This window comes from Saimiri boliviensis, chromosome 7 (assembly GCF_048565385.1).
Source record: "Saimiri boliviensis isolate mSaiBol1 chromosome 7, mSaiBol1.pri, whole genome shotgun sequence".
Taxonomy (NCBI): Eukaryota; Metazoa; Chordata; class Mammalia; order Primates; family Cebidae; genus Saimiri; species Saimiri boliviensis.
The window spans coordinates 66,392,304-66,417,211 of NC_133455.1; the positions used below are offsets into that span (position 1 = coordinate 66,392,304).

General features: G+C 45.8%; 1 protein-coding gene across 5 annotated transcripts in view; it reads right to left on the minus strand.

Moving 5' to 3' along the window:
* BIN2 (bridging integrator 2) overlaps nucleotides 1-20,826 on the minus strand; it is a 52,872-nt gene extending 32,046 nt beyond the window's left edge. For 4 of the 5 annotated variants that reach the window (XR_012518443.1, XR_012518442.1, XR_012518441.1 and 1 more), the window contains exons 1-2: nucleotides 20,688-20,826; nucleotides 10,440-10,520 (exon numbers count right to left, since the gene is read on the minus strand). Coding sequence is in view for 1 of the 5 variants with exons in the window: in XM_039471938.2 (XP_039327872.1) it covers nucleotides 10,440-10,520; nucleotides 20,688-20,768 (162 nt within the window). In the remaining 4 variants the exon portion in view is untranslated. Of the gene's footprint in view, nucleotides 1-1,082; nucleotides 10,521-20,687 lie in introns of those variants that run through there. The other variant, XM_074402644.1, reaches the window with a different exon arrangement.
* Between the last annotated feature and the right edge of the window lie 4,082 nt (nucleotides 20,827-24,908).

Below are 24,908 nucleotides of genomic sequence, written 5' to 3' on the forward strand. Positions count from 1 at the left end.
GTCCGGGTGTGGTGGCGGACACATGTAATCCCAGCTACTTGGGAGGCTGAGGCTGGAGAATCGTGTGAACCTGGAAGGCAGAGGCTGTAGTGAGCCAGAATCGCACCACTGCACTCCAGCCTGGGCGAAAGAGCAGACTCTGTCTAAAAAACAAACTATATCAAGGAAGTGTCAGATGCTACAGATAGGTTAGAATGCAGGAAGAATTGGTAAAATTCACTGGATTTGGTAATATGTCTCTGGTGACCTTGAGAAACACTTTCAATAGCATAATGGAGACAGATTCAGTCAGTTAACAGAATTCAACATTCAGAAACACTCAGCATTTACCAGGAAGGACATCTCACTTCCTCCTTGCTTTTTATTCACAGAAAAAAAGCTTAGATAGACTAATATGTTAAATGTACACAACATCTTTTTTTTTTTTGAGACAGAGTTTCGCCCCTGTTGTCCAGGCTGGAGTGGAATGGCAGGATCTTGGCTCACCACAAGCTCCGCCTCCTGGGTTCAAGTGATTCTCCTGCCTCAGCCTCTAGGGTAGCTGGGATTACAGGTGCTTTCCACCACGGCTAGCTAATTTTTTTTGTATTTTTAATAGAGACAGGGTTTCACCATGTTGGCCAGCCTGGTCTTGACTCTCAACTTCATGTGATCCACCCACCTTGGCCTCCCAAAGTGCTGGGATTATAGGCGTGAGCTACTGCACTTGGCCATCATAACGTCTTTTTTTTTTTTTTAAGATGGGGTTATACCATGATGGCCAGGCTGGTCTTGAACTCCTGACTTCAGTTGATCCACCCACCTCGGCCTCCCAAAGTGCTAGGATTACAGGCGTGAGCTACTGCACCCAGCCCACAATGTCTTTTAAACATGGATAAGATACGTGGGTAGAAGTTTGAGAATTTTGAAAAGGTGACAATTAAGGTTTTAAAGAGCCTTGAAAGAGTTTTGGAGATTATAAAAATTAATAAGGATTTAAAATTACTTATTGAAGGTAAAAAAAAAAAAGACTCAATTTTTTACTTCATAAAAATTTTGTTTCAAAAATAAATATAACAAAATAATAAAAACTGTTAAATTACCTTGCACAGTCCGGGTATGGTGGCTCACGCCTATAATCCCAGCACTTTGGGAGGCCGAGGCGGGAGGATCACCTGAGGTCGGAAGCTCAAGACCAGCCTGGCTAACACGACGAAAGCCTGTCTCTACTAAAAGTACAAAAATTAGCCGGGTGTGGTGGCACGTGCCTGTAATCCCAGTTACTTGGGAGGCTGAGGCAGGAGAATCACTTGAACCCAAGGAGCGCAGAGGTTACAGTGAGCTGGGATTATGCCATCTACAAATAAAATTCCTATTTTTTTTCCCATTAGTTCTCATATGACCTGAAAAATCAGATCAGTAATTAAGGCAACCATGCATAAATGCATACTGTTCAAAACTAGGGGTACTCTTTCTGTCACAGCCTTCTGCTGTGAAAATGGAATGCCTTCTGCTCTCTGCTGTAGCTCACAAAAGCCCAGCTCCATTTCTGTGTTTTGGAATCAAGCCTTTTAGTCAGAAAATTCTCCTTTATGATATTGCTCTTTCTTTTGAGAAGATGAAGTATGAGTGTGTGTGTGTGCGGGGGGAGTAGTGGTGTGGAGTGAGGGAGGAAGGGGAAGATAGGACAGCACCAGATTTCATTTTCTTTCTCTGACCTACCTGTCCTCCCCTGGAATATTTCCAGGCTGAATAATCCCAATATCTTTCTCCTCTCCTGACAGATGTGACTTGCATAGTCTTGGATTCTTGCTTGTCTGGGAGTCAAGAAACTTGGCTCTACCACCAACTAGCAAGTTATTCCACTTCTCTGCTTTCCATTTCTTCATCTATAAATGCAGGGCAGCCGGGCGTGGTGGCTCACCCCTATAATCCCAGCACTTTGGGAGGCCGAGGCGGGTGGATCACGAGGTCAAGAGATCGAGACCATCCTGGTCAACAAGGTGAAACCCCGTCTCTACTAAAAATACAAAAATTAGCTGGGCATGGTGGCACATGCCTGTAATCCCAGCTAGTCAGGAGGTTCAGGCAGGAGAACCACTTGAACCCAGGAGGCAGAGGTTGCGGTGAGCCGAGATCACGCCATTGCACTCCAGCCTGGGTAACGAGCAAAACTCCGTCTCAAAAAAAAAATGCAGGGCAAGACCAGTTCTAGGTCTAAATCTTATGATTTTATCACTTCTGCTCTCTGAATCCTTGCTAAGTTATTGGCATTGCCATAAAGAGTGTGAGTCAGTCCTTCCCACCCATTATACAAACAGTCCCAACCCTGTTAATGAACCACTCACACCAGAAGTTTGTCCTCAGCAGTCAGGTGGTCGGAGCTAGGTCTAAGAGACTGGGGTACTGGCCGGGTGCGGTGGTTCATGCCTGTAATCCCAGCACTCTCGGAGGCTGAGGTGGGTGGATCACCTGAGGTCAGGAGTTCAAGAGCAGACTGTCCAACATGGCAAAATCCTGTCTCTACTAAAAATACAAAAATTAGCCAGGCATGGTGGTGCACACCTGTAATCTCCAGCTACTTGGGAGGCTGAGGCAGGAGAATTGCTCCAACACAGAAGGCAGAAGTTGTAGTGAGCCAAGATCGCACCACTGCACTCTAGCCTGGGTGACAAAGAGTGAGACTCCATCTCAAAAAAAAAAAAAAAAAAAAAAAGGGAGAGAGAGAGAGAGAGAGAGAGAGAGAGAGACTGGGGTACTGAGGATGGAGAGGGTTGTTATCCTGGGGTTCCCTAGCGGAAAATGGACTCAGACACTCACAAAACAAGTGTAAATAGGATGCCCAAACCTTGACCACGTGCTGAAAAGTGCTTGGTTTAATGTAGATCCAGGAAGGAAAGACGAAGCTGGATTAGATTTGATTTTAAAGGTAATGAATTGGAAGCAGCTATCACTACCAGAAATAACAGGTTAAAGTGCTGCTTGAGGAAAAGGATCCTTACCATGTAATACACTCTGAAGAGAAGGAATGGGGGGAAACAAGTAGAGCCTCAAAGAAAAACTACCTATAGAAATGCGATCAGGAGTGTGGGCAAGTGGCAAGATGTTGAAATTAGGCTGGGAAGTTTGGGACTCATAAGACAAGCTATTAATAAAAAGTTTACCTGCAAGCTGACTGTGGATGAGAGATAGGGCACATGACCAACTGGTTCAGCTTCTGGAACACTTCACTCACACCTGTAATCCCAGACCTCAAGGAGTCAGAGTCAGGAGAATTGCTTGAGCCTAAGAGTTTGAGACCAGCTTGGGCAACATAGCAAGACCCCATCTTCACAAAAAGAAAAAAAAACCCTTGACCTTGTCCTTTTTCCTCCTGTGTGTCTTTGCCACCCCAGGTCAGATGTGTCTGTATTGTCATTGTCTTCCTCTTTAAACTGAGAGCCTTGTGGGGAGGCATGTTGGCTCATTCATGTTGAAGTCCCAGCACCTGTGTTAACAGTGCCTGGCATTCAGCAGGTGCTCATAAAATGTTTGTTAAAAGGGCTGGATGTGGTGGCTCATGCCTGTAATCCAAGCACTTTGGAAGCCAAGGCGGGTGGATCACCTGAGGTCGGGAGTTCAAGACCAGCCTGACCAACATGGTGAAACCCCAGTCTTAAAAAAAAAAAAAAAAAAAAAAGAAAACTAATTTAAAAAAATGTTTGTTAAATGAATTTACCAAGAAGAGAATTTCAAAAGTATGTTCAATCAGCACTTATAGATGTATCATTCTCTTAGTCAAGAAGTTTTTCCTTATTTATTTTATTTTTAAAATAGAGACAAGGTCTCACTATGTTCCCTAGGCTGGTCTTGAACCCCTGGCCCTTCTGCCTCAGCTTCCCAAAGTGTTGGTATGACAGGCATGAGCCACTGCACCCAGCTAGAAGCTTTTCCTTCTTCCCCACCTAACTCCATTTCATTTATCAAACATGCTTTCGCCTCCTTAAGTGATGTTTAAATGGTGGGCTTCCACAGGGAATTCTGAGGGGATTGTCCCATTGGTTCTTGTTCTTCCTGATGGCTCTACTTCATTTCTTACCTCTTCTACCTACACTATCTGCTCTTAGAGAGAGGACAGAGGGACAGAATGGGCCGAGAATCAGAAACCTTCCAAAGTGGGTGTCAACTTACTGATTCTTCTTCTTTCATTCTGGAGTTGGAAATAGAACAGTAATAAGAGTTGAGAAGAGGCCCAGGGAGGCCTCCTAGTGAAGCATAGTGAAAAAAGCTGAGTTTAAGTCTAAATCCTGGCCCTGCAACTTATATGCTGTTACTTTACTATTAACATCACACAAAAAAGGAGACAACCAGACATTATGTGCCTCCTGATGGAAGAATACAGTAACACCTATTAAGTATTCTTGCTGTCAAAACAAAAACTTGAAATCTCATCAAGCCTCTAAATGTATCAATTTACAGAAAGTATGGAAGGCATAGGAACATATTAGACAATACCATGGGAATTCAATCAGCAAAATATAGACTGTAGGAAATTTCAGGACAAACAACCTAGTATCATCAACAAATAAGCTGTAAGAAGGGAGGGATTAGAACACAGATTAAGAGATATAACCTTAAATCCAAGAGACTTAAACATGTCAGTGAGTTGCTGATTTAAACAAACCATAAAAAATGATGAAGACGCAATCAGGGGAATTTGAACATTGAAAAGATATTTTATCATATTAAGAAATGATTCTGGCCAGGTGTGGTGGCTCACACCTGTAATTTCAGCATTTTGGGAGACTGAGGCGGGCGGATGACCTGAGGTCAGGAGTTCAAGACCAGCCTGGTGAACATGGTGAAACCCTGTCTTTAAAAAAAAAAAAGAAAGAAATGATTTTAGGCCAGGTGTGGCGGTGGCTCACACCTGTAATCCCAGCACTTTGGAGGCTGAGGCGGGCAGATCACCTGAGGTTGGGAGTTCAAGACCAACCTGACCAACATGGAGAAACCCCATCTCTACTAAAAAGACAAAAAATTAGACTGGCATGGTGACAGATGCCTGTAATCCCAGCTACTCAGGAGGCTGAGGTAGAAGAATTGTTTGAACCCCGGAGGCGGAGCTTGCGGTGAGCTGAGACCGCACCACTGCACTCCAGCCTGGGTAACAAGAGCGAAACTCTGTCTAGAAAAACAAAAAACAAGAAATGATTCTAGTTTTTTTGTTAAAAGATAGCACTAAAACTTACATTTTCTTGGACTATTTAATCAGAAATATCTGAAAAGATATTTGTGTGACATTCATAAGTGAAAAAGGCAAGTTACAAAACCATGCGCATGGAATAATCTCACTTCAGTAAATCTCACATTTAATTATTGTGGATATACTTAGATATCATACACATACATAGCAAAGTAATTGTAAAGATATAAAATAACATAGCTGTAGTTTAGGAAGATGTAAAATCATAATTGTTTTGTTAACATTGTTTTCTTTTCCCTTTTTTGTTGAGACAGAGTCTCACTTTGTCACCCAGGCTAGAGTGCAGCGGCACAAACAAAGCTCACTGCAGCCTCAACCTCCCGGACTCAGGCAATCCTCTTGCCTCAGACTCCCAAGTCGCTAAGACTATAGGAGCATGCCATCATGCCCAGCTAATTTTTGTATTTTTTGTAGAGATGGGGGTTTGCCATGTTGCCCAGGCTGGTCTCAAACTCTGAGCTCAGCACTTTGGCCTCTCGGTGTGCTGGGACTATAGGCATGAGGCACCATACTGGGTCTATTATTGCTTTTTAAATTCATTTTTTTCCTTTTTCTTGATGTTCTTTGGGGGATTTTTTTTTTTTTTTTTTTTTGAGACAGGGTCTTGCTCTGTCACTTAGGCTGGAGTACAGTGGCACAATCGTAGCTTACTGCTCAGTAGTTGGGACCACAGGCATGCACCACCATGGCCAGCTAATATTTTTTATTTTTTGTAGAGGTAAGCTATCCTGTGTTGCCGGGTTTGTCTCAAACTCCTGACCTCAGCAATACTCTCGCCTCAGCCTTCCACTGGGAGGTGTGAGCCACTGCACCCAACCATTTACTTTCTGATTGTTGTAATGAGTACAAATTTTATTTATACTGATTTATTTACTCATTTTTGAGACCAGATCTTCCTCTGCTGCCTAGGCTGGCATTCAGTGGTATGATCACAGCTTGCTGCAGCTTGGAATTCCCGGGCTCAAGCAATCCTCGTACCTCAGCCTCCCAAGTAGCTGGGACTACAAGCATGTGCCACCACACCTGGCTAATTTTTGTATTTTTTTGTAGAGACAGGGTCTTGCTATGTTGCCCAGGCTTATCTTAAATTGCTAGGCTCAACTAATCCTCTGGCTTTGGCCTCCCAAAGTACTGGGATTACAGGCATGAGCCACCATGCCTGGCTAAGTAAATGTTTTATAGAAAAACATTTTGAGGTGTTACAGCAGTATTGTGGTTGCATTTTAAAAGTGTTCTATCTTTAGAGACTGATCATAAATTATTTTTTTTTTTGAGACAGAGTTTCACTCTGTCGTCCAGGCTGGAGTGCAGTGGTATGATCTCAACTCACCGAAACCTCCACCTCCCAGGCTCAAGCGATACTCCTGCTTTAGCCTCCCAAGTAGGTGAGATTACAGGTATGTGCCACCACGCCCAGTTAATTTTTGTATTTTTAGTAGAGATGGGGTTTCACCATGTTAGCCAGGCTGGTCTCAAACTCCTGATTCCAGGTAATCTGCCCTCCTTGGCCTCCTAAAGTGCTGGGATTACAAGTGTGAGCCACTGTGCCCGACCTAATAATGAAATTTTTATGGATATGTAAATGTTGTTGGAATAAAAATGGAATCACTAGTGTTTAAAAAAATAATCCCTGATTATAAAGCCAGGGAAAGCTAGGAAGAGGAGGTTCTCATGCTTATATACCTGATAAGAATTATCACAAAAGACCCTATGAAAACCACAACCTTGCACAAAGACCATCACAACCTTATACAAGAAATATTTCTGCAAGGACTTCTGCCCTGCAACTGCTGTTCAACCTTGGACTGGCATCACCCTTGTTACTGATCTTTGTAGCCAAGAATAATTATTTTCAAACAATCATGTAACCTCATTTTTTCCTTTGAAAACATTTGTCTTCCTTTACTTCCCTGAATACCTCATAGTTCACTATGGTATGCATATTCCCATTGCAACACTATTCCCACATAAATATCTTTTTCCCTTAGACAGCCTCCCTCTGTTTGTTACTTAGGCTGGATGAAATGATATATCTGGAATTTGCTTCACAATAATCAAGGATAGGAGAAAGTAAGTGGAGACACAGAGGAAACACGATTGCTCAGGAGTGGATAAATTATGGAAGCTGAGTGATGAGTATGTGTGAATTCATTATACAAGTTTATCTGTCTTTGTACATATTTAAAATATTCCCTTTAAAAAAAAGTTTATCCGCCAGGCATGGTAGCTCGTGCCTGTAATCCCAGCACTTTGGGAGGCCAAGGCAGGCAGATCACAAGGTCAGGAGTTCAAGACCAGCCTGACCAACGTGGTGAAATCTCTACTAAAAATACAAAAATTAGCCAGGCATGGTGGTGCACACCTGTAATCCCAGCTACTCAGGAGGCTGAGGAGGCAGGAGAATCACTTGAACCTGGAAGGTGGAGGTTGCAGTGAGCCAAGATCACGCCACTGCACTCCAGCCTGGGTGACAGAGGGTGACTCTGTCTCCAAAAAAAAAACAAACAAACAAACAAAAAACGTTTTGTGTTGTCTTTATCCATGATTTCTGGAATTAACTTCTAAATCTTGTGTCTCTGCTATTCATGGTGATCCCCTCAGACTATACCTAAATTTATGCTAAAAAATATGACTCAGGATGGTGGCTGGCTAGGCTGGAAAAATCAACCCTGTAACTACAGAGTTGTGGCTCTGAGACAGGTGATGTCAGCCTGACCTCTGCAGGAGGAAGGGGAGCTAGAGATAGATTTAATCATGTAGCCAATGATTCAGTGTATAAAGAAACTGCAATAAGAACTCCAAGCACCTGAAACTTACTACATCAATGTGCTGTGAGGGTGACACAGGAGCTTCATGTTTGTAACCCTTCTGGACCTCACCTTATGTGTCTCTTCATTTGGCTTGTTCTGATTTGTATCTTTGTAATAAAACTTGAGTAGGTAGAAGGAATTCCCAAATGTATAGTCAACTGGTCAGAAGTGCAGGTGTTCTGGGAACCCTGGAGCTTACAGCTGGTGTCTAAAAGGAGAGCAGTCTTATGAGGACTGTGCCCTTAACCTGTTAAATGTGACGTAACTCTAGATAGTGTTAAAATTGTATTGTGACTGGATAGTCTTAAGTTAATAACTCCTGCCGGGCGTGGTGGCTCAAGCCTGTAATCCCAGCACTCTGGGAGGCCGAGGCGGGTGGCTCACGAGGTCGAGAGATCGAGACCATCCTGGTCAACATGGTGAAACCCCATCTCTACTAAAAATACAAAAAATTAGCTGGGCATGGTGGCACGTGCCTGTAATCCCAGCTACTCAGGAGGCTGAGGCAAGAGAATTGCTTCAACCCAGGAGGCGGAGGTTGCGGTGAGCTGAGATCGCGCCATTGCACTCCAGCCTGGGTAACAAGAGTGAAATTCCGTCTCAAAAAAAAAAAAAAAAAAAAAGTTAGTAACTCCTTTCCTGTATAAAGAGGGGATAGCAATCTCTAAGGCTAATGTAAAAATTAAATGATACAATGCATGTAAAGCACTGGACCCAATGCCTTGTTCATGGTAGATGGAAAGGCGAACATCCATGGAGGTTAAACCTCTGGCATGCCCTTCTTCATGTAAATTTTCTACATGAAATTATCCAGGCCAGGCACAGTGGCTCATGCCTGTAATCCCAGCACTTTGCGGGGCCGAGGCAGGAGGACTGCTTGAGCCCAGGAGTTTGAGACCAGCCTGGGTAACATGATGAAACCCTGTCTCTATTTTAAACAAAAAAGATTGAAAAAGAAATCCCAATTGAAATAAACAATGAGAATTGGAGGTTTGTTGGTGGAAATGCTAGGTTGAAGATAGAGGTATTATTTTAGGGCTCAGGTGTGGTAGATGTAGTGAGTAAAGAGGCAATGAGAAAAATGTGGGGCTACTGATAGGAGAGGAGCCCTAGGGTGGGAAAGAGGCACTCTAGGGAGGTGAATAAGCCAAAAACTAAAGGGGCAGGGGCTCACTTTGATGCTGTGTAAGGGACCTGATGATGCCATTGTACCTGGGCAGTCCTGAGGGGAACAATTAAGAGAAAAGAAAATTTCTGGCTGGGCATGGTGGCTCACACCTGTAATCCCAGCACTTTGGGAGGCTGAGGCGGGGGAATCATGAGTTCAGGAGTTCAAGACCAGCCTGAGCAACATGGTAGCAACATCTCTGCTGAAAATATAAAAATTAGCCGGGTGTGGTGGCTCATGCCTGAAATCCCAGCTACTCAGGAGGGAGAGGCAGGAGAATTGATTGAACCCTGGAGGCAGAGGTTGCAGTAAGCCGATACTGTGCCATTGTACTCCAGCCTGGGCGACACAGCAAGACTCCATCTTAAAAGAAAAAAAGAACATTCCTTTGTTCCCCAAAATGACAGCAGCAAGAAAAAAGGTAAAGTCCTTTTATTATTTTTTTATTTATTATATATATTTTTTGACACAGAGTTTTCACTCTTGTTGTCCAGGCTGGAGTGAGGTGGCTCGATCTTGACTCACCACAACCTCTGCATCTTGGGTTCAAGCGATTCTCCTGCCTCAGCCTCCTGAGTAGCTGGGATTACAGGCGCATGCCACCACGCCTGGCTAATTTTGTATTTTTTAGTAGAAATGGGGTATCTCTATGTTGGTCAGGCTGGTCTCAAACTCCTGACGTCCGATGATGCATCCGCCTCAGCCTCCCAAAGTGCTGGGATTACAGGTGTGAACCACCACGCCCAAGCTTTATTTTTATTTATTTATTTTTTGAGATGAAGTTTCGCTCTTGTCACCCAGACTGGAGTGCAATGGCGTGATCTCTGCTCACTGAACCTCTGCCTCCCAGGTACAAGTGATTCTCCTGCCTCAGCCTGCTGAGTAGCTGAGATTACAGATACCTACCACATGCCCGGCTAATTTTTTATATTTTTAGTAGAGACAGGGTTTCACCATGTTGGCCAGGTTTGTCTCAAACTCCTGACCTCAGGTGATTCTCCTACTTCAGCCTCCCAAAGTGCTGTTATTACAGGCATGAGCCACCGCGCCTGCCCAGTAAATTCCTTTAGTTTACCGAGGAAGGATAAGCAGCAGGTCACGCTGTAGCCCTTAACCCTAGGGGGAAGGGGGCTTGGTCGGGATGTTTTCCAGTTTGTAGAACTTCTTGTTCTTCTGCCACTCAGCCCTTGTGTCTCCTTTCTTCTTCCAAGCCTCTCTTCCCCACCCTCCAGATTACCTGTTGTTGGTAGAAGTTGTTAGCGCTTTGTTCAAATCGTTCATCTTTGGTTTCTACAGTTTTCCCCAATTTCTGCAGCACCTGGAGATATAAGTCAGAAAGGCCCATAAGGTTATAGTCAAGTCTCTCTTACCTGTTGGCCTCATGTGACCCTGGCTTCAGCCAAGAATCGCACTTATAACTGAAGGACTGTACTCTTACTAGACCAACAGAATTAGGAATGTAACAAACTGCTGAAAAAATAATCCTGTTTTATGGTTCTTTTCAAATTAGGGATAGCTCTAGAGGGCAGGTAGTTGTGAGCTAGAGAGTATATATTCACCTAAAGCCCAGAACAAATAAGGTATATCTGGCCAGGTGCAGTGGCTCACGCTGTAATCCCAGCACTTTGGGAGACCAACAAGGGTGGATCACCTGAGATTGGGAGTTCAAGACCAGCCTGACCAACATGGAGAAGAAACCCTGTCTCTACTAAAAATACAAAATTAGCTGGGCGTGATGGTGCATGCCTGTAATCCCAGCTACTCGGGAGGCTGAGGCAGGAGAATCGCTTGGACCTGGGAAGTGGAGGTTGAGGTGAATGGAGATTGCACCATTGCACTCCAGCCTGGGCAACACAGTGAAACTCTGTCTAAAGAAAGAAAAGAAGGCCGGGCGCGGTGGCTCATGCCTGTAATCCCAGCACTTTGGGAGGCCGAGGCGGGTGGATCACGAGGTCGAGAGATCGAGACCATCCTGGTCAACATGGTGAAACCCCGTCTCTACTAAAAATACAAAAAACTAGCTGGGCGTGGTGGCGCGTGCCTGTAATCCCAGCTACTTAGGAGGCTGAGGCAGGAGAATTGCCTGAGCCCAGGAGGCAGAGGTTGCGGTGAGCTGAGATCGCGCCATTGCACTCCAGCCTGGGTAACGAGAGCGAAACTCCGTCTCAAAAAATAAAATAAGGCCGGGCGCGGTGGCTCAAGCTTGTAATCCCAGCACTTTGGGAGGCCGAGGCGGGTGGATCACAAGGTCGAGAGATCGAGACCATCCTGGTCAACTTGGTGAAACCCCGTCTCTACTAAAAATACAAAAAATTAGCTGGGCATGGTGGCGTGTGCCTGTAATCCCAGCTACTCAGGAGGCTGAGGCAGGAGAATTGCCTGAACCCAGGAGGCGGAGGTTGCGGTGAGCCGAGATCGCGCCATTGCACTCCAGCCTGGGTAACAAGAGCGAAACTCTGTCTCAAAAAAAATAAATAAATAAAATAAAATAAAATAAAAAATAAAGAAAGAAAAGAAAAGAAAGAGAAAGAAAAAAGAAAAAGAAGGAAGGAAGAAGAGAGAGAGAAAGAAAGAAGGAAGGAAGGTATATCTTTCTGAATGAATGTCATTGTTATTATTATTATTATTTTCTCTGAGAAAGGGTCTTGCTCTGTTGCTCTGACTGTAGTACGGTGGTGCAATCACAGCTTACTACAGCCTCAACCTCCCTGGGCTCAAGCAATCCTCCCACTTTGGCCTCCCCAGTAGCTGGGACCACATGTTCACACCACCACCCAGCTAATTTAAGAATATTTTCTGTAGAGACAGGGTCTCACTATATTGTTCAGGTTAGCTGAACTCCTGGGCTCAAGTGATCCTGCTGCCTCAGCCTCCCAGAGTGCTGCAATTATAGGCATGAGATGCCAGGCTGGCTGTCATCATTAATATTTAAAGTGGTTTTTTTTTTTTTTTTTTTTTTTGAAAAGGAAGGAGGAGGGCATTATATTCAAACAAGTATTAATGAGAAAAACGTAAAATGTGCATGGCTTTTAAAGGTAAAACATGAGCCTTGAAGACATTTTTTACTTGAGAGACGGTTTTCAGCTATAGCCATTGATTCCTCTAGATAGATGAGGTAAGTGAGAGGTTAGGCCAGGAACAACTCCCTCCTGAGGGCTTTTGTGGAAAGCTTTGAGAGGCCCTGATATAATGCATCTGAAACTTGGCTGGACACAAATGCTATCCATGTCTCCCGCCTCTCAACTAGAAAACCTGAGAGTCAAACCATCATACTGATGTCAGTGCTAAAGCAAAAGTCATGTGGATTAATAAGACCCAGTCTCTGTTCTCACAGGACACTCACTTATAAACAGGCAATTACATGTAGTAAGAAATCTCTGAGTCTTCTGCCTATAACCCCCATCTTGGAAGGAGATGCCATCATCCTGCCATGCCCAAGTTAGAATCCCAGGAGTTGCCTTCAACTACTTCTCCTTCATCCTCTTCATGGAATCCCTCCCCATGTCCATCTCTAGAAACCATCCTATTCCCCTAGTCTCACTGCCACAGCCTTCACTGTTTATTACCTGGCCTGCTGCAGTAGATCTACCATGCTGCTGCTTATACCCTTCTAATGGTTCCCCATTCATCTGTTCAACACATTTTTATTAAATGGCCAATATGGGCTGGGCCCAGTGGCTCACGCCTTTAATACAAGCACTTTGGGAGGTCAAAGCAGAAGGATCGCTTGAGGTCAAGAGTTTGAGAACAACTTGGCTAAAAGGGTGAAACCCTGTTTGTACTTAAAATAAATAAATAAATAAATAAATAAATAAATAAATAAATAAGCTGAGCATGGTGGGAGGCTGAGGCAGGACAATCACTTGAGCCTGGGAGGCAGAGGTTGCAGTGACCCAAGATCATACCAGCCTGGGCGACAGAGAGAAACTGTCTTACAAAAAAAAAAAAAAAAAAAAAAAAAAAAAAGGCCCAATATGTTATCTTTAAGTAATGGTTCAAATCCTAGCTGTATGCAGGTCCTAAGGATCTGACCCTGCATTAAGCCTCACTTCTCATTCATACTCCTCCTCTCTGCAGGTCTCCTTTCTTAACAGTTTTTTCTCTTTTTTTTCCTGTCTTTTTTTTTTTGAGACAGAGTCTTCCTCTGTCCCCGAGGCTAGAGTGCAATGGCACTATCTCAGCTCACTACAACCTCTGCCTCCCGAGTTCAAGCGATTCTCCTGCCTCAGCCTCCAAAGTAGCTGGGATTACAGGAGCCTGCCACCACACCCAGCTAATTTTTCTATTTTTAGTATAGACTTAGTATAGACAGGGTTTCACTGTGTTAGCCAGGCTGGTCTCAAACTCCTGACCTCATAATCCGCACACCTTAGCCTCCCAAAGTGCCGGGATTACAAGCATGAGCCATCGCACCTGGCCCCCTAACACTTTTTTTTGTTTCCTGAATAAGCTAAACTGTTGTTTGTCATAGATGCTGGTCCCTTTTTCTAGAATACCTTTTCCCACCTTGTCTGCTAGGTAAGTATCTTACAAAACCCAGTTCATACCCTGTGTCTTTTGTGACACTTATCCACATCCACTTCATTCCACCGATCGATTATTATCTCCCTCCCAAATGCTTGCAACTTCTCTGTCTTGTATACGGTTCTATTATTGTTTTATTATTTCTACTTATTTGTTTATTCTCCTAAACTATAGGGTCCTTAAGGGTTAGGTACTTGCTTGGCTCATTTAGATTTCTGTGTCCAGCAACTAGATAATTAATACTTGTAACAGGAAGGAGAGAAAGACTGATATAGGAGGGGATGAATGAGTGAAGCCTTGGAGTAGGATTTTGCTAGACTGAAATAGAGTATAGGGGCCAGGCACAGTGGCTCACACCTGTAACCCCAGCACTTTGGGAGGCTGAGGCAGATGGGTCACCTGATGTCAGGAGTTTGAGACCAACCTGATCAACATGGTGAAACCCCATTTCTACTAAATACAAAAAAAATTAGCCAGGTATGGTGATGCATGCCTGCAATCCCAGCTACTTGGGAGGCTGAGGCAGGAGAACTGCCTGAACGTGGGAAGCAGAGGTTGCAGTGAGCTGAGATTGCGCCATTTTGCACTCCAGCCTGGGCAACAGAGCGAAACGCTGATTTAAAAAATAAATAAATAAATAAATAAACGGTGAGGGTAGAAAGAGGATTCCAGTTAGAGAATACAGCATCAGCAAAATCATAGGAGTACACAGCTTCACGAGCTGGTTCGGCATGGCTGTTATGGGGAGTAGTGGGGAATAAAGCTAGAAAGAGAGACTGGAGTTTCATTATGAAGGGCTTTGAATGCCATGCAAGAGTACCCAGATCTGGGGAGTGTGGCAGGCTCTGTGGAAAGACTCTGATTCATATCTCCATTCTTTTTTTTTTTTTTTTGAGACGGAGTTTCGCTCTTGTTGCCCAGGCTGGAATGCAATGGCGCAATCTCGGCTCACTGCAACCTCCGCCTCCTGGGTTCAGGCAATTCTCCTGCCTCAGCCTCCTGAGTAGCTGGGATTACAGGCACACGCCACCATGCCCAGCTAATTTTCAGTATTTTTAGTAGAGATGGGGTTTCACCATGTTGACCAGGATGGTGTCAATCTCTTGACCTTGTGATCCACCCGCCTCGGCCTCCCAAAGTGCTGGGATTACAGGCTTGAGCCACCGCGCCCGGCTCCATTCTTTTTTTTTTAAGAGAAGTCTTGCTCTGTTGCCCAGGCTGGAGTGCAGTGGTGTGATCTCAGCTCACTGCAACCTCTGCCTCCTGGTTCAAGTGATTCTCCTGCCTCAGCCTCCCAAGTAGCTGAGATTACAGGCGCCTGCCACTATGCCCGGCGAATCTTGTATTTTTAGTCGGATTTCACTATGTTGGCCAGGTTGGTCTTGAATTCCTGACCTCAGGTGATCTGCCCACCTTAGCCTTCCAAACTGCTGAGATTACAGACATAAGCCACCTCACCTGGCCAGTATCTCCATTCATAACTCAGGATGTGTCTCATTCCTGGAGCTCTTGCTGTAGTGGTTAAGATCAAGCACTCCGGAGTTAGACAGATATGAACTCCTATCTTGGCCTTTCTACTTACTGACTCTTCGTCTTCAGGCAAGTCACTTAAACTTTTGAGCCTCAGTTTACAGAGCCCCCTGTCTCCCATTAAGATAATATTTATGTCCTAGAGTTGTTAGGAGATTAAATGCTATTTGGCACGTAAATTGCTTTCTCAGTGCTGCTCCACAGAAAGCCCTCAATATATACTCACTGTCATTATGTTTAGTTTTGCTTCCTTGCCTGTAAATGGTTGTATTTCCTTTTTAATTTTGCCGTATCTGTTTGTGTCTGTCTCTAACTCCACCTCACTTGTCACCCAGCCCTGGATGTACACAGTCTGCCATCCTCTCTGGCTCCACCCCTCTCCCCCTAACAAAACACTGTCCTCTGCCAGAAAGTTGCAAAACCACCTTGTTTAGTGGTAAGTGCAGCTCTTAACTTCCTTTCTGCTACCCCTCCCTTCCTTTGCCCCTGTTTGGTTCTTCATAGGTAGAGAAGATAGAAAAAATAGAAAAGAGAAAACTGAGTCTAGAGTCAGTGTAGGGGATGACTGGGGCAGACCAGTCTCCCCAATCCCCAAAAGGCTCAAGGCCAAAAGGCCTGGAGGGTATGGGGTCGGGGGGTACTGTGAGAAACTTCCCCACCTTCCAACTTGGAAAGTGAAAGTGTGTTACCACCCTGAAACATACCCCAGTGCTCTGCAGCTGAAGTAATCTGTTGCCATAAGCAACAGGTACATGTTAGGGCACTGACACTATGTCATAGGTGTTCTTCCTCAATGAATGACCCTTGAGGGAACAGGGTGCACAGATGCTGAACAGATGTTTGTTGAAAGAATGAATAAATCCTACTTTTGGATCACTTCCTAATGAAAGCCCATATAATGCTAATCCCTAAAATTTTGCTTTGAGAATTCTGCCCCAATGTGCCTGGCCTGGCAGCTAAGTTAGAATACAGATATTTAAGGAGAAACAGCCAGAGCAAGGCAAGAAAGCAAATGTGGCAAAATGTTAACACTTGGTGAACCTGTGTGAAAAATATTCCAGTGTTCATTGATTGATTTTAACTTTCCTGTAGTAGATCAGGTTTAGGGGTGGAAATAGAGCTTTAAAAAAAAATTACGTCTGGGTACGGTGGCTCATGCCAGTAATCCCTGCACTTTGGGAGGCCAAGGCACAAGGTGGGAGATTGAGACCTATCATGTTTCAGTTAATCCCCTCGATTGGGGTAGTTTGCATAGGGGCTGGATAGTCGATGACATTATAAAATTTTGCTAAAAATTTTCTTAGGTGCAGTAATTTTATTGTGTTATGTAGGAAATATTTATTTATTATTCATTTTGTGATAGAGTCTATCTAGTTCTATTGCTCAGGCTGGAGTACAGTGGCACAATCTCAGCTTACTGCAACCTCCATTTCCCGGGTTCCAGTGATTCTCCTGCCTCAGTCTCCAAGTAGCCAGGACTACAGGCACACGCCACCATGCTCAGCTAATTTTTATACTTTTTGGTAGAGATGGGATTTTGCCATATTGGCCAGGCTGGTCTCAAACTCCTGACCTCAGGTATCTACCCACCTTGGCCTCCGAAAGTGCTGGGATTACAGGTGTGAGCCACTGCACCCAGCCGGAAATCTTTATTTTTAGGATATATGATAAAGTAAGCTTTCCTTAAAAGGTCGTAATATATTTTTCTAGCCTTTTCTCTGACCACTCCCTGTGCTCCAGCTCAGCTGTTATTTCTCACTCCAGGCTTCATGCGCTGCTTATGCTGGCATTTCTCAGCTAAAATGCTCTGACCACTTGCCTGAAAAACTACTAATCATCCATAATTCCTCTTTCAAATTCAGCCTCCACTATAAAACCTCTTGATTCTCCCCAATCTTTTTGTCCTCTGAATTCCTTTAAACCTGCATCCCTCAAGTCACTTATATTATTATTATTATTATTTTACCTAGATTGTAAGCTTCTGGCAAGCAAGTATGTCTCCTACCTCTAAATTCCCTGCTGGGTCCAGCCCAGTACCCGGAACAAAGGAGTTTTTCTGTAAATATTTGTTGAATTAAATCCTCTGGGATTTAAGTTGAGTAGATGTCAACAGAGAAGACCATCAAAGGAGTGGTAAACAATGCCCCTTCCAGGGGGATCTGAGAGGTTTGCCATGAGAAATCACAAGCAGATGGTGAAAGCACTACTATAGTTTGAAATGTGAAGATGTATCATACTAAAACACACACACACACACACACACAATAAAGCCAGCTTAAATTCAGTCTCATGTTGAGTTTGGCCGGGAAATGGAAAACAGACCAAGAATGTGTCATCCCCATTGTGTTTAATGGTCACCTGACCTCCACTCCCAGCTTTTCAGAGGATGCCCGAACAAAATGTGCTTCTACCCCTGAGCTCTGCTCCTGAGAGAGGATCAGCAGGAAGTGGGGGAGGCACAGATGTTGAGAGTGGCTTATCAGGAACATTGTAAAGCAGCAGGCTGAGGTTAGGGTTCAGGGGCAGGACACCTGGGTTTCAGTCATATTTCTGCTACTTACCAATCTCTTTTGAGCCTTGTTTCCTTATTTCTAAAACAGAGATGCTAATAACCTGCTTAAAGGGTAGAACAGATGAAAGGAGATCATACTGCTAGAATGTTGGCTCCATAAAGGGAGAGATAATCACTTTCTTACATCCCTGTCTCTAATCCGTAACAGGTGCTTGATATTTGACACATTTTGCTATTTGACACATCGGCTATTACTTATTACTCAGAAGATTAAATCCAACTGCTTGCAGAAAAATCAAAAAGTGTTGCAAGGAATGCTTTGATTTTAGTGCAAATTTCTCCCTCTTTATCTTGCTCTCAACAACTTCTCAAGACTCAATCAAGGACTGGCTTCCAGCTGACAGCTGACCTCCTGGCATCCCAAGCCATTTCCAACTTACCCAAGTTCAACCTCTGTCTACCCTCGTGTCTAGTCTGGGTTCAGAATATCTTGTTTTCTGCATCAACTGGGAATTCCCCATGGCAGATTTGAGTTTGCTCCTCTTTTTCTGCCTCCTCAGGGTTCAGGCCAGAAGAACCTGAGTGACTGGTTCTCTTTGGAAAGTATTTGACTCTGAGTCAAATGTGACTCCTTTTCAATATAGTTTTCTTACTATATTGAGTTTCATCAAGAACATCAACCCTCTCGTTTTACAGGCCCGAGAGCTGAAGCCCAGAGCAGGATATTATTTAGCCAAGGTTTGGAGTCCATGCTTACAAAGGAGTGAAAGCCCAAAGCAAGGTCATAGTGTTGACAAGAGGCTAAATGAAGACAGAAGATGCAAGAGTGAAATACAATCAATTGGTATGTCTTCTTTATAAATTTTTTTTTTATATAAATTTTTATTTATTTTTATTTTTATAAATTTTTATTTTTATTTTTTGAGACAGGGTCTCCCTCTGTTGCCCTGTCTTGAGTGAGGTGGTATGATCACCGATCACTGCAATCTTGACCTCCTGGACTCAAGCGGTCCTCCCACCTTGGCCTCCCAATGTGCTAGGATTACAGGAGTGAACCACTGTGCCTGGCCTGTATGTCTTTTTAAATTTACTATTATTCATGAGTGTTTTGTCTTTTAGGGTTTTTGTTTTGTTTTGTTTCAACCACATTATGGCCTCCTCATCTCCAGTACTTCCTGCTCGCCCACACTGTTTCTAGCTAGGCCTTCCCATAGGCACTGCTCTTGGGTCTACCGGATTTCTAAGCCTTCAGAGAGGCTCAGACTAGGATCAAGGTGAAGTTGGGGTAAGTGAAGTAACGAAGTCTGGCTACACAAACTCTTCCCCTTTTCCTCCTCTCTTTCGCATGACCTCAAATGATAGAAAAAGTATACACAGTCCCTCCCTTCCATTCTGGGCTCTTAAAGTCAGGAGCTACATCTACATTCCATCCATTCTTTGCTGATAAACCAACTTGGGAGAGCTGGTTGCCCTTAAGCCTTCCCAGGACTCAAACCAGTATTCCACATTTAGAAGATAATAGAGATATTTAATTCTTTTCTTTTCTTTTCTTTTTTTTTTTTTTGAGACAGAGTTTTGCTCTTGTTGCATAGGCTGGAGTGCAACGGCACGATCTCGGTTCACGGTAACCTGTGCCTCCCAGGTTCAAATGATTCTCCTTCCTCAGCCTCCAGGATAGCTGGAATTACAGGCATGTGCCACCACTCCTGGCTAGTTTGTATTTTTAGTAGAGACCGGGTTTCTCCATGTTGGTCAGGCTGACCTCAGGTGACCCGCCTGCCTTAGCCTCCCAAAGTTCTGGGATTACAGGCGTGAGCCACCACGCCCAGCCTAGAAGATGATAGGGATATTTCAGTTGTTAAGCAGAGCTGTTCATCCAAATGCTTCTAAGTCCATCAGCTCTTAGAAAACCAAAACTTATCTGTTGTAGAAGGCAGGCTGGGCTTAATAATGACAGAGACAGAGACAGAGACAGAGACAGAGAGAGAGAGAGAGAGAGAGAGAGAGAGAGAGAGAGAAAGAGAAAAGAAAAACGTCCTTCTTGTCTCTCCCTGGCTGACACGTCTTCCCCAACCGCCTTGTCTACCAGGATGTTGGTAGGTGGAGAGCAGAAGTTCAGATTAGAAGCAAGATAATATTCTGGACAGGTAGAAACAAAAATGCCATCAAAATGTGTAGAGAGTGTCCCCAGGATCTAGACTGGCAGGCAAGTAATAGATGGGCAGCCTACCTGAATGCCAGTGCTGGGGCAGGGCTACCTGGCACTAACCAAGGATGCACTCTGAACACAGATGTGGTTCATCATCCTGGGAGGTGTCCTCCCCCACGCCAAAAGGAGGGTGCAGGAAGCAGATATAGGCTCCTGCTTACATCAGCTGAAACACCACCCAGAGGCCAGGCAGGGTGAGGGAGGGGCAGAACTACGAAGGATTATTCTAGCCTTCGGTGGACTCCCCGTCCAAGCTAAGAGAGGGTGCACCCTGGCACCCGCTGCATCGCTGTCTTTGACTGGGAAAATTACCCTCTGAGGAAAATCACTCTCCAGTTTCATCAGCTGTAAAATACCAATTCTGGATTGCTAGGACAAAACTTGAATCAAAGGTGGCCACCGTCGTCAGTTCCTTTCTTTCACCTTTCCTGGGTCAGCCTGAGAGTCGTCGAAGGTTCTGCCAGAGACCGTGGTCTCCCCAGCCACCCTCATTCTTGCCTAAGATCGGGTGGCTGTCTCCGTTCTCTCTCCAATCTGCCAATTTTCATGGAAGCCCACTCCCCACTCCCGTTTCCCAGGAAGAGCGGGAGACCCTACTCGTCCGCCCAGGCCTTTCGGGGCCCCTGAGCGCCCCGCCCGCCCCTCCTGCCCACCGGGCCTGTGCCTTGGCTCCCTGAGGGCCGGACAGACGGCGAGGCCCGGCCGCCTACCTTCTCCTGGGCCCTGCTGAACTTCTTCTGCACCTGCTTGGCGAAGAGGCCGGCCGCGCCGCCCGCCTTGCCCTCTGCCATCCTGCCGGCTCCCCGGGGGCCGCCGCCTGGCCCCGCGCCCTGTGGTTTTCTGAGGCCCCCGAAGAGGAAGTGCGGGCTCCCGGCATGCCTCGCATCCGGCCCCGGCCCTGCGCCACCCCAGGCCCTGCGCCACCCCTGGCCGCCCCCTGCCAGCCCCGAGGCCCGCCCTGCGGCCTAACGCCGTCCTCCCCAGGGCGGCCGGGGCAGCCCGGCTCGGAGGGGCGGGACGGGGCCTGCCCTCAGGCGGCGCTCGCTCGAGGCCGGCATCGGATCTCCAGCCCTGGCCCGGAACCTCGGCCTCGCTGAACCGGGTCCTCCGCAATGGGCCGAGACTCGTTCGCTCCGGAAAGCCAGTTCCCAACACAGTGAGCACTGGAAAGTAACCGCGGCCGCAGGGTAGACAATGGTGTGCGTTCCACTCAGCGACAGGACTTACAGTATGGAAACGCGTTTAGGTTCTGAGGATATGCATGCGAGGCCGCCGTTAAACTGCGTTTCTTGCTCCAGGTTGCAGTGTAGGCTCTAAGCCTGGAGCTGATAGGGCTAGAGTGCAGAAAACGGGCAGGACCGTCCATGCGGCTTTGAAAGGGGGGAACGGGGCCGGGCATGGTGTAATCCCAGCACTTTGGGAGACCCAGGTGGGTGGATCGCCTGAGGTCAGGAGTTCGAGACCAGCCTGACCGATGGTGTGAAACCATGTCTGTACTGAAAATACAAAAATTAGCCGGGCGTGGTGGTGGGCACCTGCAGTCCCGGCTACTCAGGAGGCTGAGGCAAGAGAATTGCTTGAACCCTGAGGCTGAGGTTGCAGTGAGCCGAGATCAAGCCACTGCACTCCAGCCTGGGTGACAGAGTGACACTCCATCTCAACAACAACAACAACAACAACAACAACAACAAACTGAACTGGAGATAGAAACGGGGTGGGGGTCTGGTTCTTAGGCCAGGGAAGGACCGCATTGAAAAAAGGCTGAGGAGGAGAGTATGGACGCCCATGCTGGGGATAGGGAGCAGGTTTTTCTAGTCGGAGTACAGTGTACTGGATGGAGGCAGAATGTGAACGCAGCCACAGATTGTGCAAAGCGGGGTGGGGCTGTTGAGATGACAACTATTATTTCTCTAGGGAAAAGTTCTCCAAGAAATTCCTCCCTGACTTGTTTGAGGGGATAGCTGGAGATCAGTATGCCAGGCTTGGAGGAACCACGTATTCAGATTTTACAGGGCAGGTAAAATTTCCTCAAGGAAGGGAAGAAGGTCAAAATAACACTTCTTAAGGAGTGGAGGGGGAAGATACAACCTGACACAAAATCACAAGCCCTTGTATGCTATTGTGTTCCTGTTCTTTCCCCAAAACAGTCATTACTGCACTCAAGGTCAACTGCGTGGCAGGCATTGCTGGGTGCTCTGAAACTACAGAGGAATAAAATGCAGTCCCTGACATTAAGATGCTTAAAGTCAGCCGGACGCGGTGGCTCAAGCCTGTAATCCCAGCACTTTGGGAGGCCGAGGCGGGTGGATCACGAGGTCAAGAGATCGAGACCATCCTGGTCAACATGGTGAAACCCCGTCTCTACAAAAATACAAAAAATTAGCTGGGCATGGTGGTGCGTGCCTGTAATCCCAGCTACTCAGGAGGCTGAGGCAGGAGAATTGCCTGAACCCAGGAGGCAGAGGTTGCAGTGAGCCAAGATCGTGCCATTGCACTCCAGCCTGGGTAACAAGAGCGAAACTCAGTCTCAAAAAAATAAAAAAGATGCTTAAAGTCAGGTCGGGGCAGTGGTTTACGTCTATAATCATAGCACTTTGGGAGGCCAAGGCAGGTGGATTGCCTGAGCTCAGGAGTTCGAGACCAGCCTGGGTAACACAGTGAAACCCTGTCTCTACTAAAATACAAAACATTAGCCAGACATGGCCATGTACACCTGTAGTCCCAGCTACTTGGGAGGCTGAGGCAGGAGAATCGCTTGAATCCAGGAGGCAGAGGTTGCAGTGAGCCAAGATTACACCACTGCACTCCAACTTGGGCACAGAGCCAGCGAGACTCCTTCTCAAAAAAAAAAAAAAAAAAAAAAAAAAAAATGCTTAAAGTCTGGCCAGGTGCCATGGCTCATGCCTGTAATCCCAACACTTTAGGAGGCCAGGGAAGGTGGATTGCTTGAGCCCAGGAGTTTGAGACTAACCTGGGCAACATAGCAAGATCTTGTCTCTGCTAAAAATACAAAAAATAATTGGGCATGGTGGCACACACCTGTAGTCCCAGCTACAGGGAGGCCAAGGTGGGAGGATCACCTGAGCCAGGGGAGACAGAGGCTGCAGTGAACCTTGATGGTGCCGCTGCATTCCAGCCTGGGCAAAGAGTGAGACCCTCACTCAATAAATAAAGAATAAATATTAATAAATAAGTATATATATAAAGATGCTTAAAGTCTGGAGATGGAGATAGGTGGTAATCAGGTGATTATAATACATTGTGATTAATTCATTTATAGAGATGGATACAACATTTTCTGGCAATAGGTGATCAGGGTTGGTTGGTTTGTTTGTTTGTAGGCAGGGTCTTGCTTTGTTGCCCAGGCTGGAGTACAGCAGTGCCATCGGGACTCACTGCAGCCTCTACCTCCCAGGCCCAAGTGATCCTCTCACCTGAGCCTTCCAAGTAGCTGGGACTAAGGTGTGTGCCCGCCACCACTCCTGGCTACCCAGACTAATGTGGAATTCCTGAGCTCAGGCAATCCACCTGCCTCAGCCTCCCAAAGTGCTGGGATTATAGGTATTAACCATCGTACCCAGCCAGGTGATTAGGGTTTATTTTGGATTTAGCTTTGGTGATGTCCTGGAAGAGACAGGGTGACAAAAATGGAAGGACTTGATATTGGATGGGGAAGACTGGGGAGAAGCACGGAGAATAGCAGTACTGCAGGAACGCTGAGGTAGATGGCAATGCTAAGTATGTCACTAGCAGAAGGAGGCCAATACCTGTGTCCCTCCCAGGACTACATGGCATCCACAGCAATGCAACCCAGCCACTGGCTCCTAAGAAACTCTGTTTAGTGCCAATATCTTGCAAACTGAAATTGATGGTCACCAAATCATGTAGTGTTAGAGAAGAAACACCCTTAGAAGTTAAGTAGATAGTGAAGTTGAGTCACAGAAAGGGCTGACGACTTGCCTAAAGTCACCCAGCTCCTCAGTGGTAGAACTGGGATGGGAACAGACTCAGCCTCTTACAGCACATGCGGTGTTCTAGAGGCCTCTGCTGAGCCTGCCAATTCCAGGGTCTGTCTCAGCCAGTTTCTCCTTCTGCAATGTTTAATACCCTAGTCCCTCTTGTCTGGTCTTCAGTGATTGACATGAAAAGCTGATTCTCATCCTTTTTAGCCTTCCCCTTTCAGTTCCCCCTTTGCCTTCTCATAGGCCACACTAACAGACTGGGCCTTGGCCAGGATACAGCAGAATTATCAGTTTCCCAGTTCTCTGTAGTTTATAGAACCCTGGATCCGGTTGCCTATTTTAGTCCCAGCCTTGAAGTGCTGATTCACACTTAGTTTGAGGCCCTATGTTGCTGTCGCCTCTTCCTTTCTGTTTTGTCTCTTCCCCTCAATCCTTTCCTTTCTTTGTTTAGTATCTTCTCTTCTCTCCTTTTTTCTATTCTTAGTTCTCCAGTCTCTTTTTTTTGAGACAGGGTCTCACTCTGTTGCCCAGACTGGAATGCAGTGGCGCAATCTTGGCTCACTGCAGCCTTGACCTCCCAGGCCCAAGTAATTCTCAGTTCTCTCCAGTTTCCTTTCTAATTCGTCACTTTCTTGTTTTCTTTTCTTCTCTTTTTTTTTTTTTTTTTTGAGACAGAGTTTCACTCTTGTTACCCAGGCTGGAGTGCAATGGCACAATCTCGCAACCTCCGCCTCCTGGGTTCAGGCAATTCTCCTGCCTCAGCCTCCCGAGTAGCTGGGATTACAGGCACGCACCACCATGCCCAGCTAATTTTTGTATTTTTAGTAGAGACGGGGTTTCACCAAGTTGACCAGGATGGTCTCGATCTCTCGACCTCGTGATCCACCCGCCTCAGCCTCCCAAAGTGCTGGATTACAGGCTTGAGCCACCGCGCCCGGCGTTTTCTTTTCCTTTCTTTCTCCTTCTTCT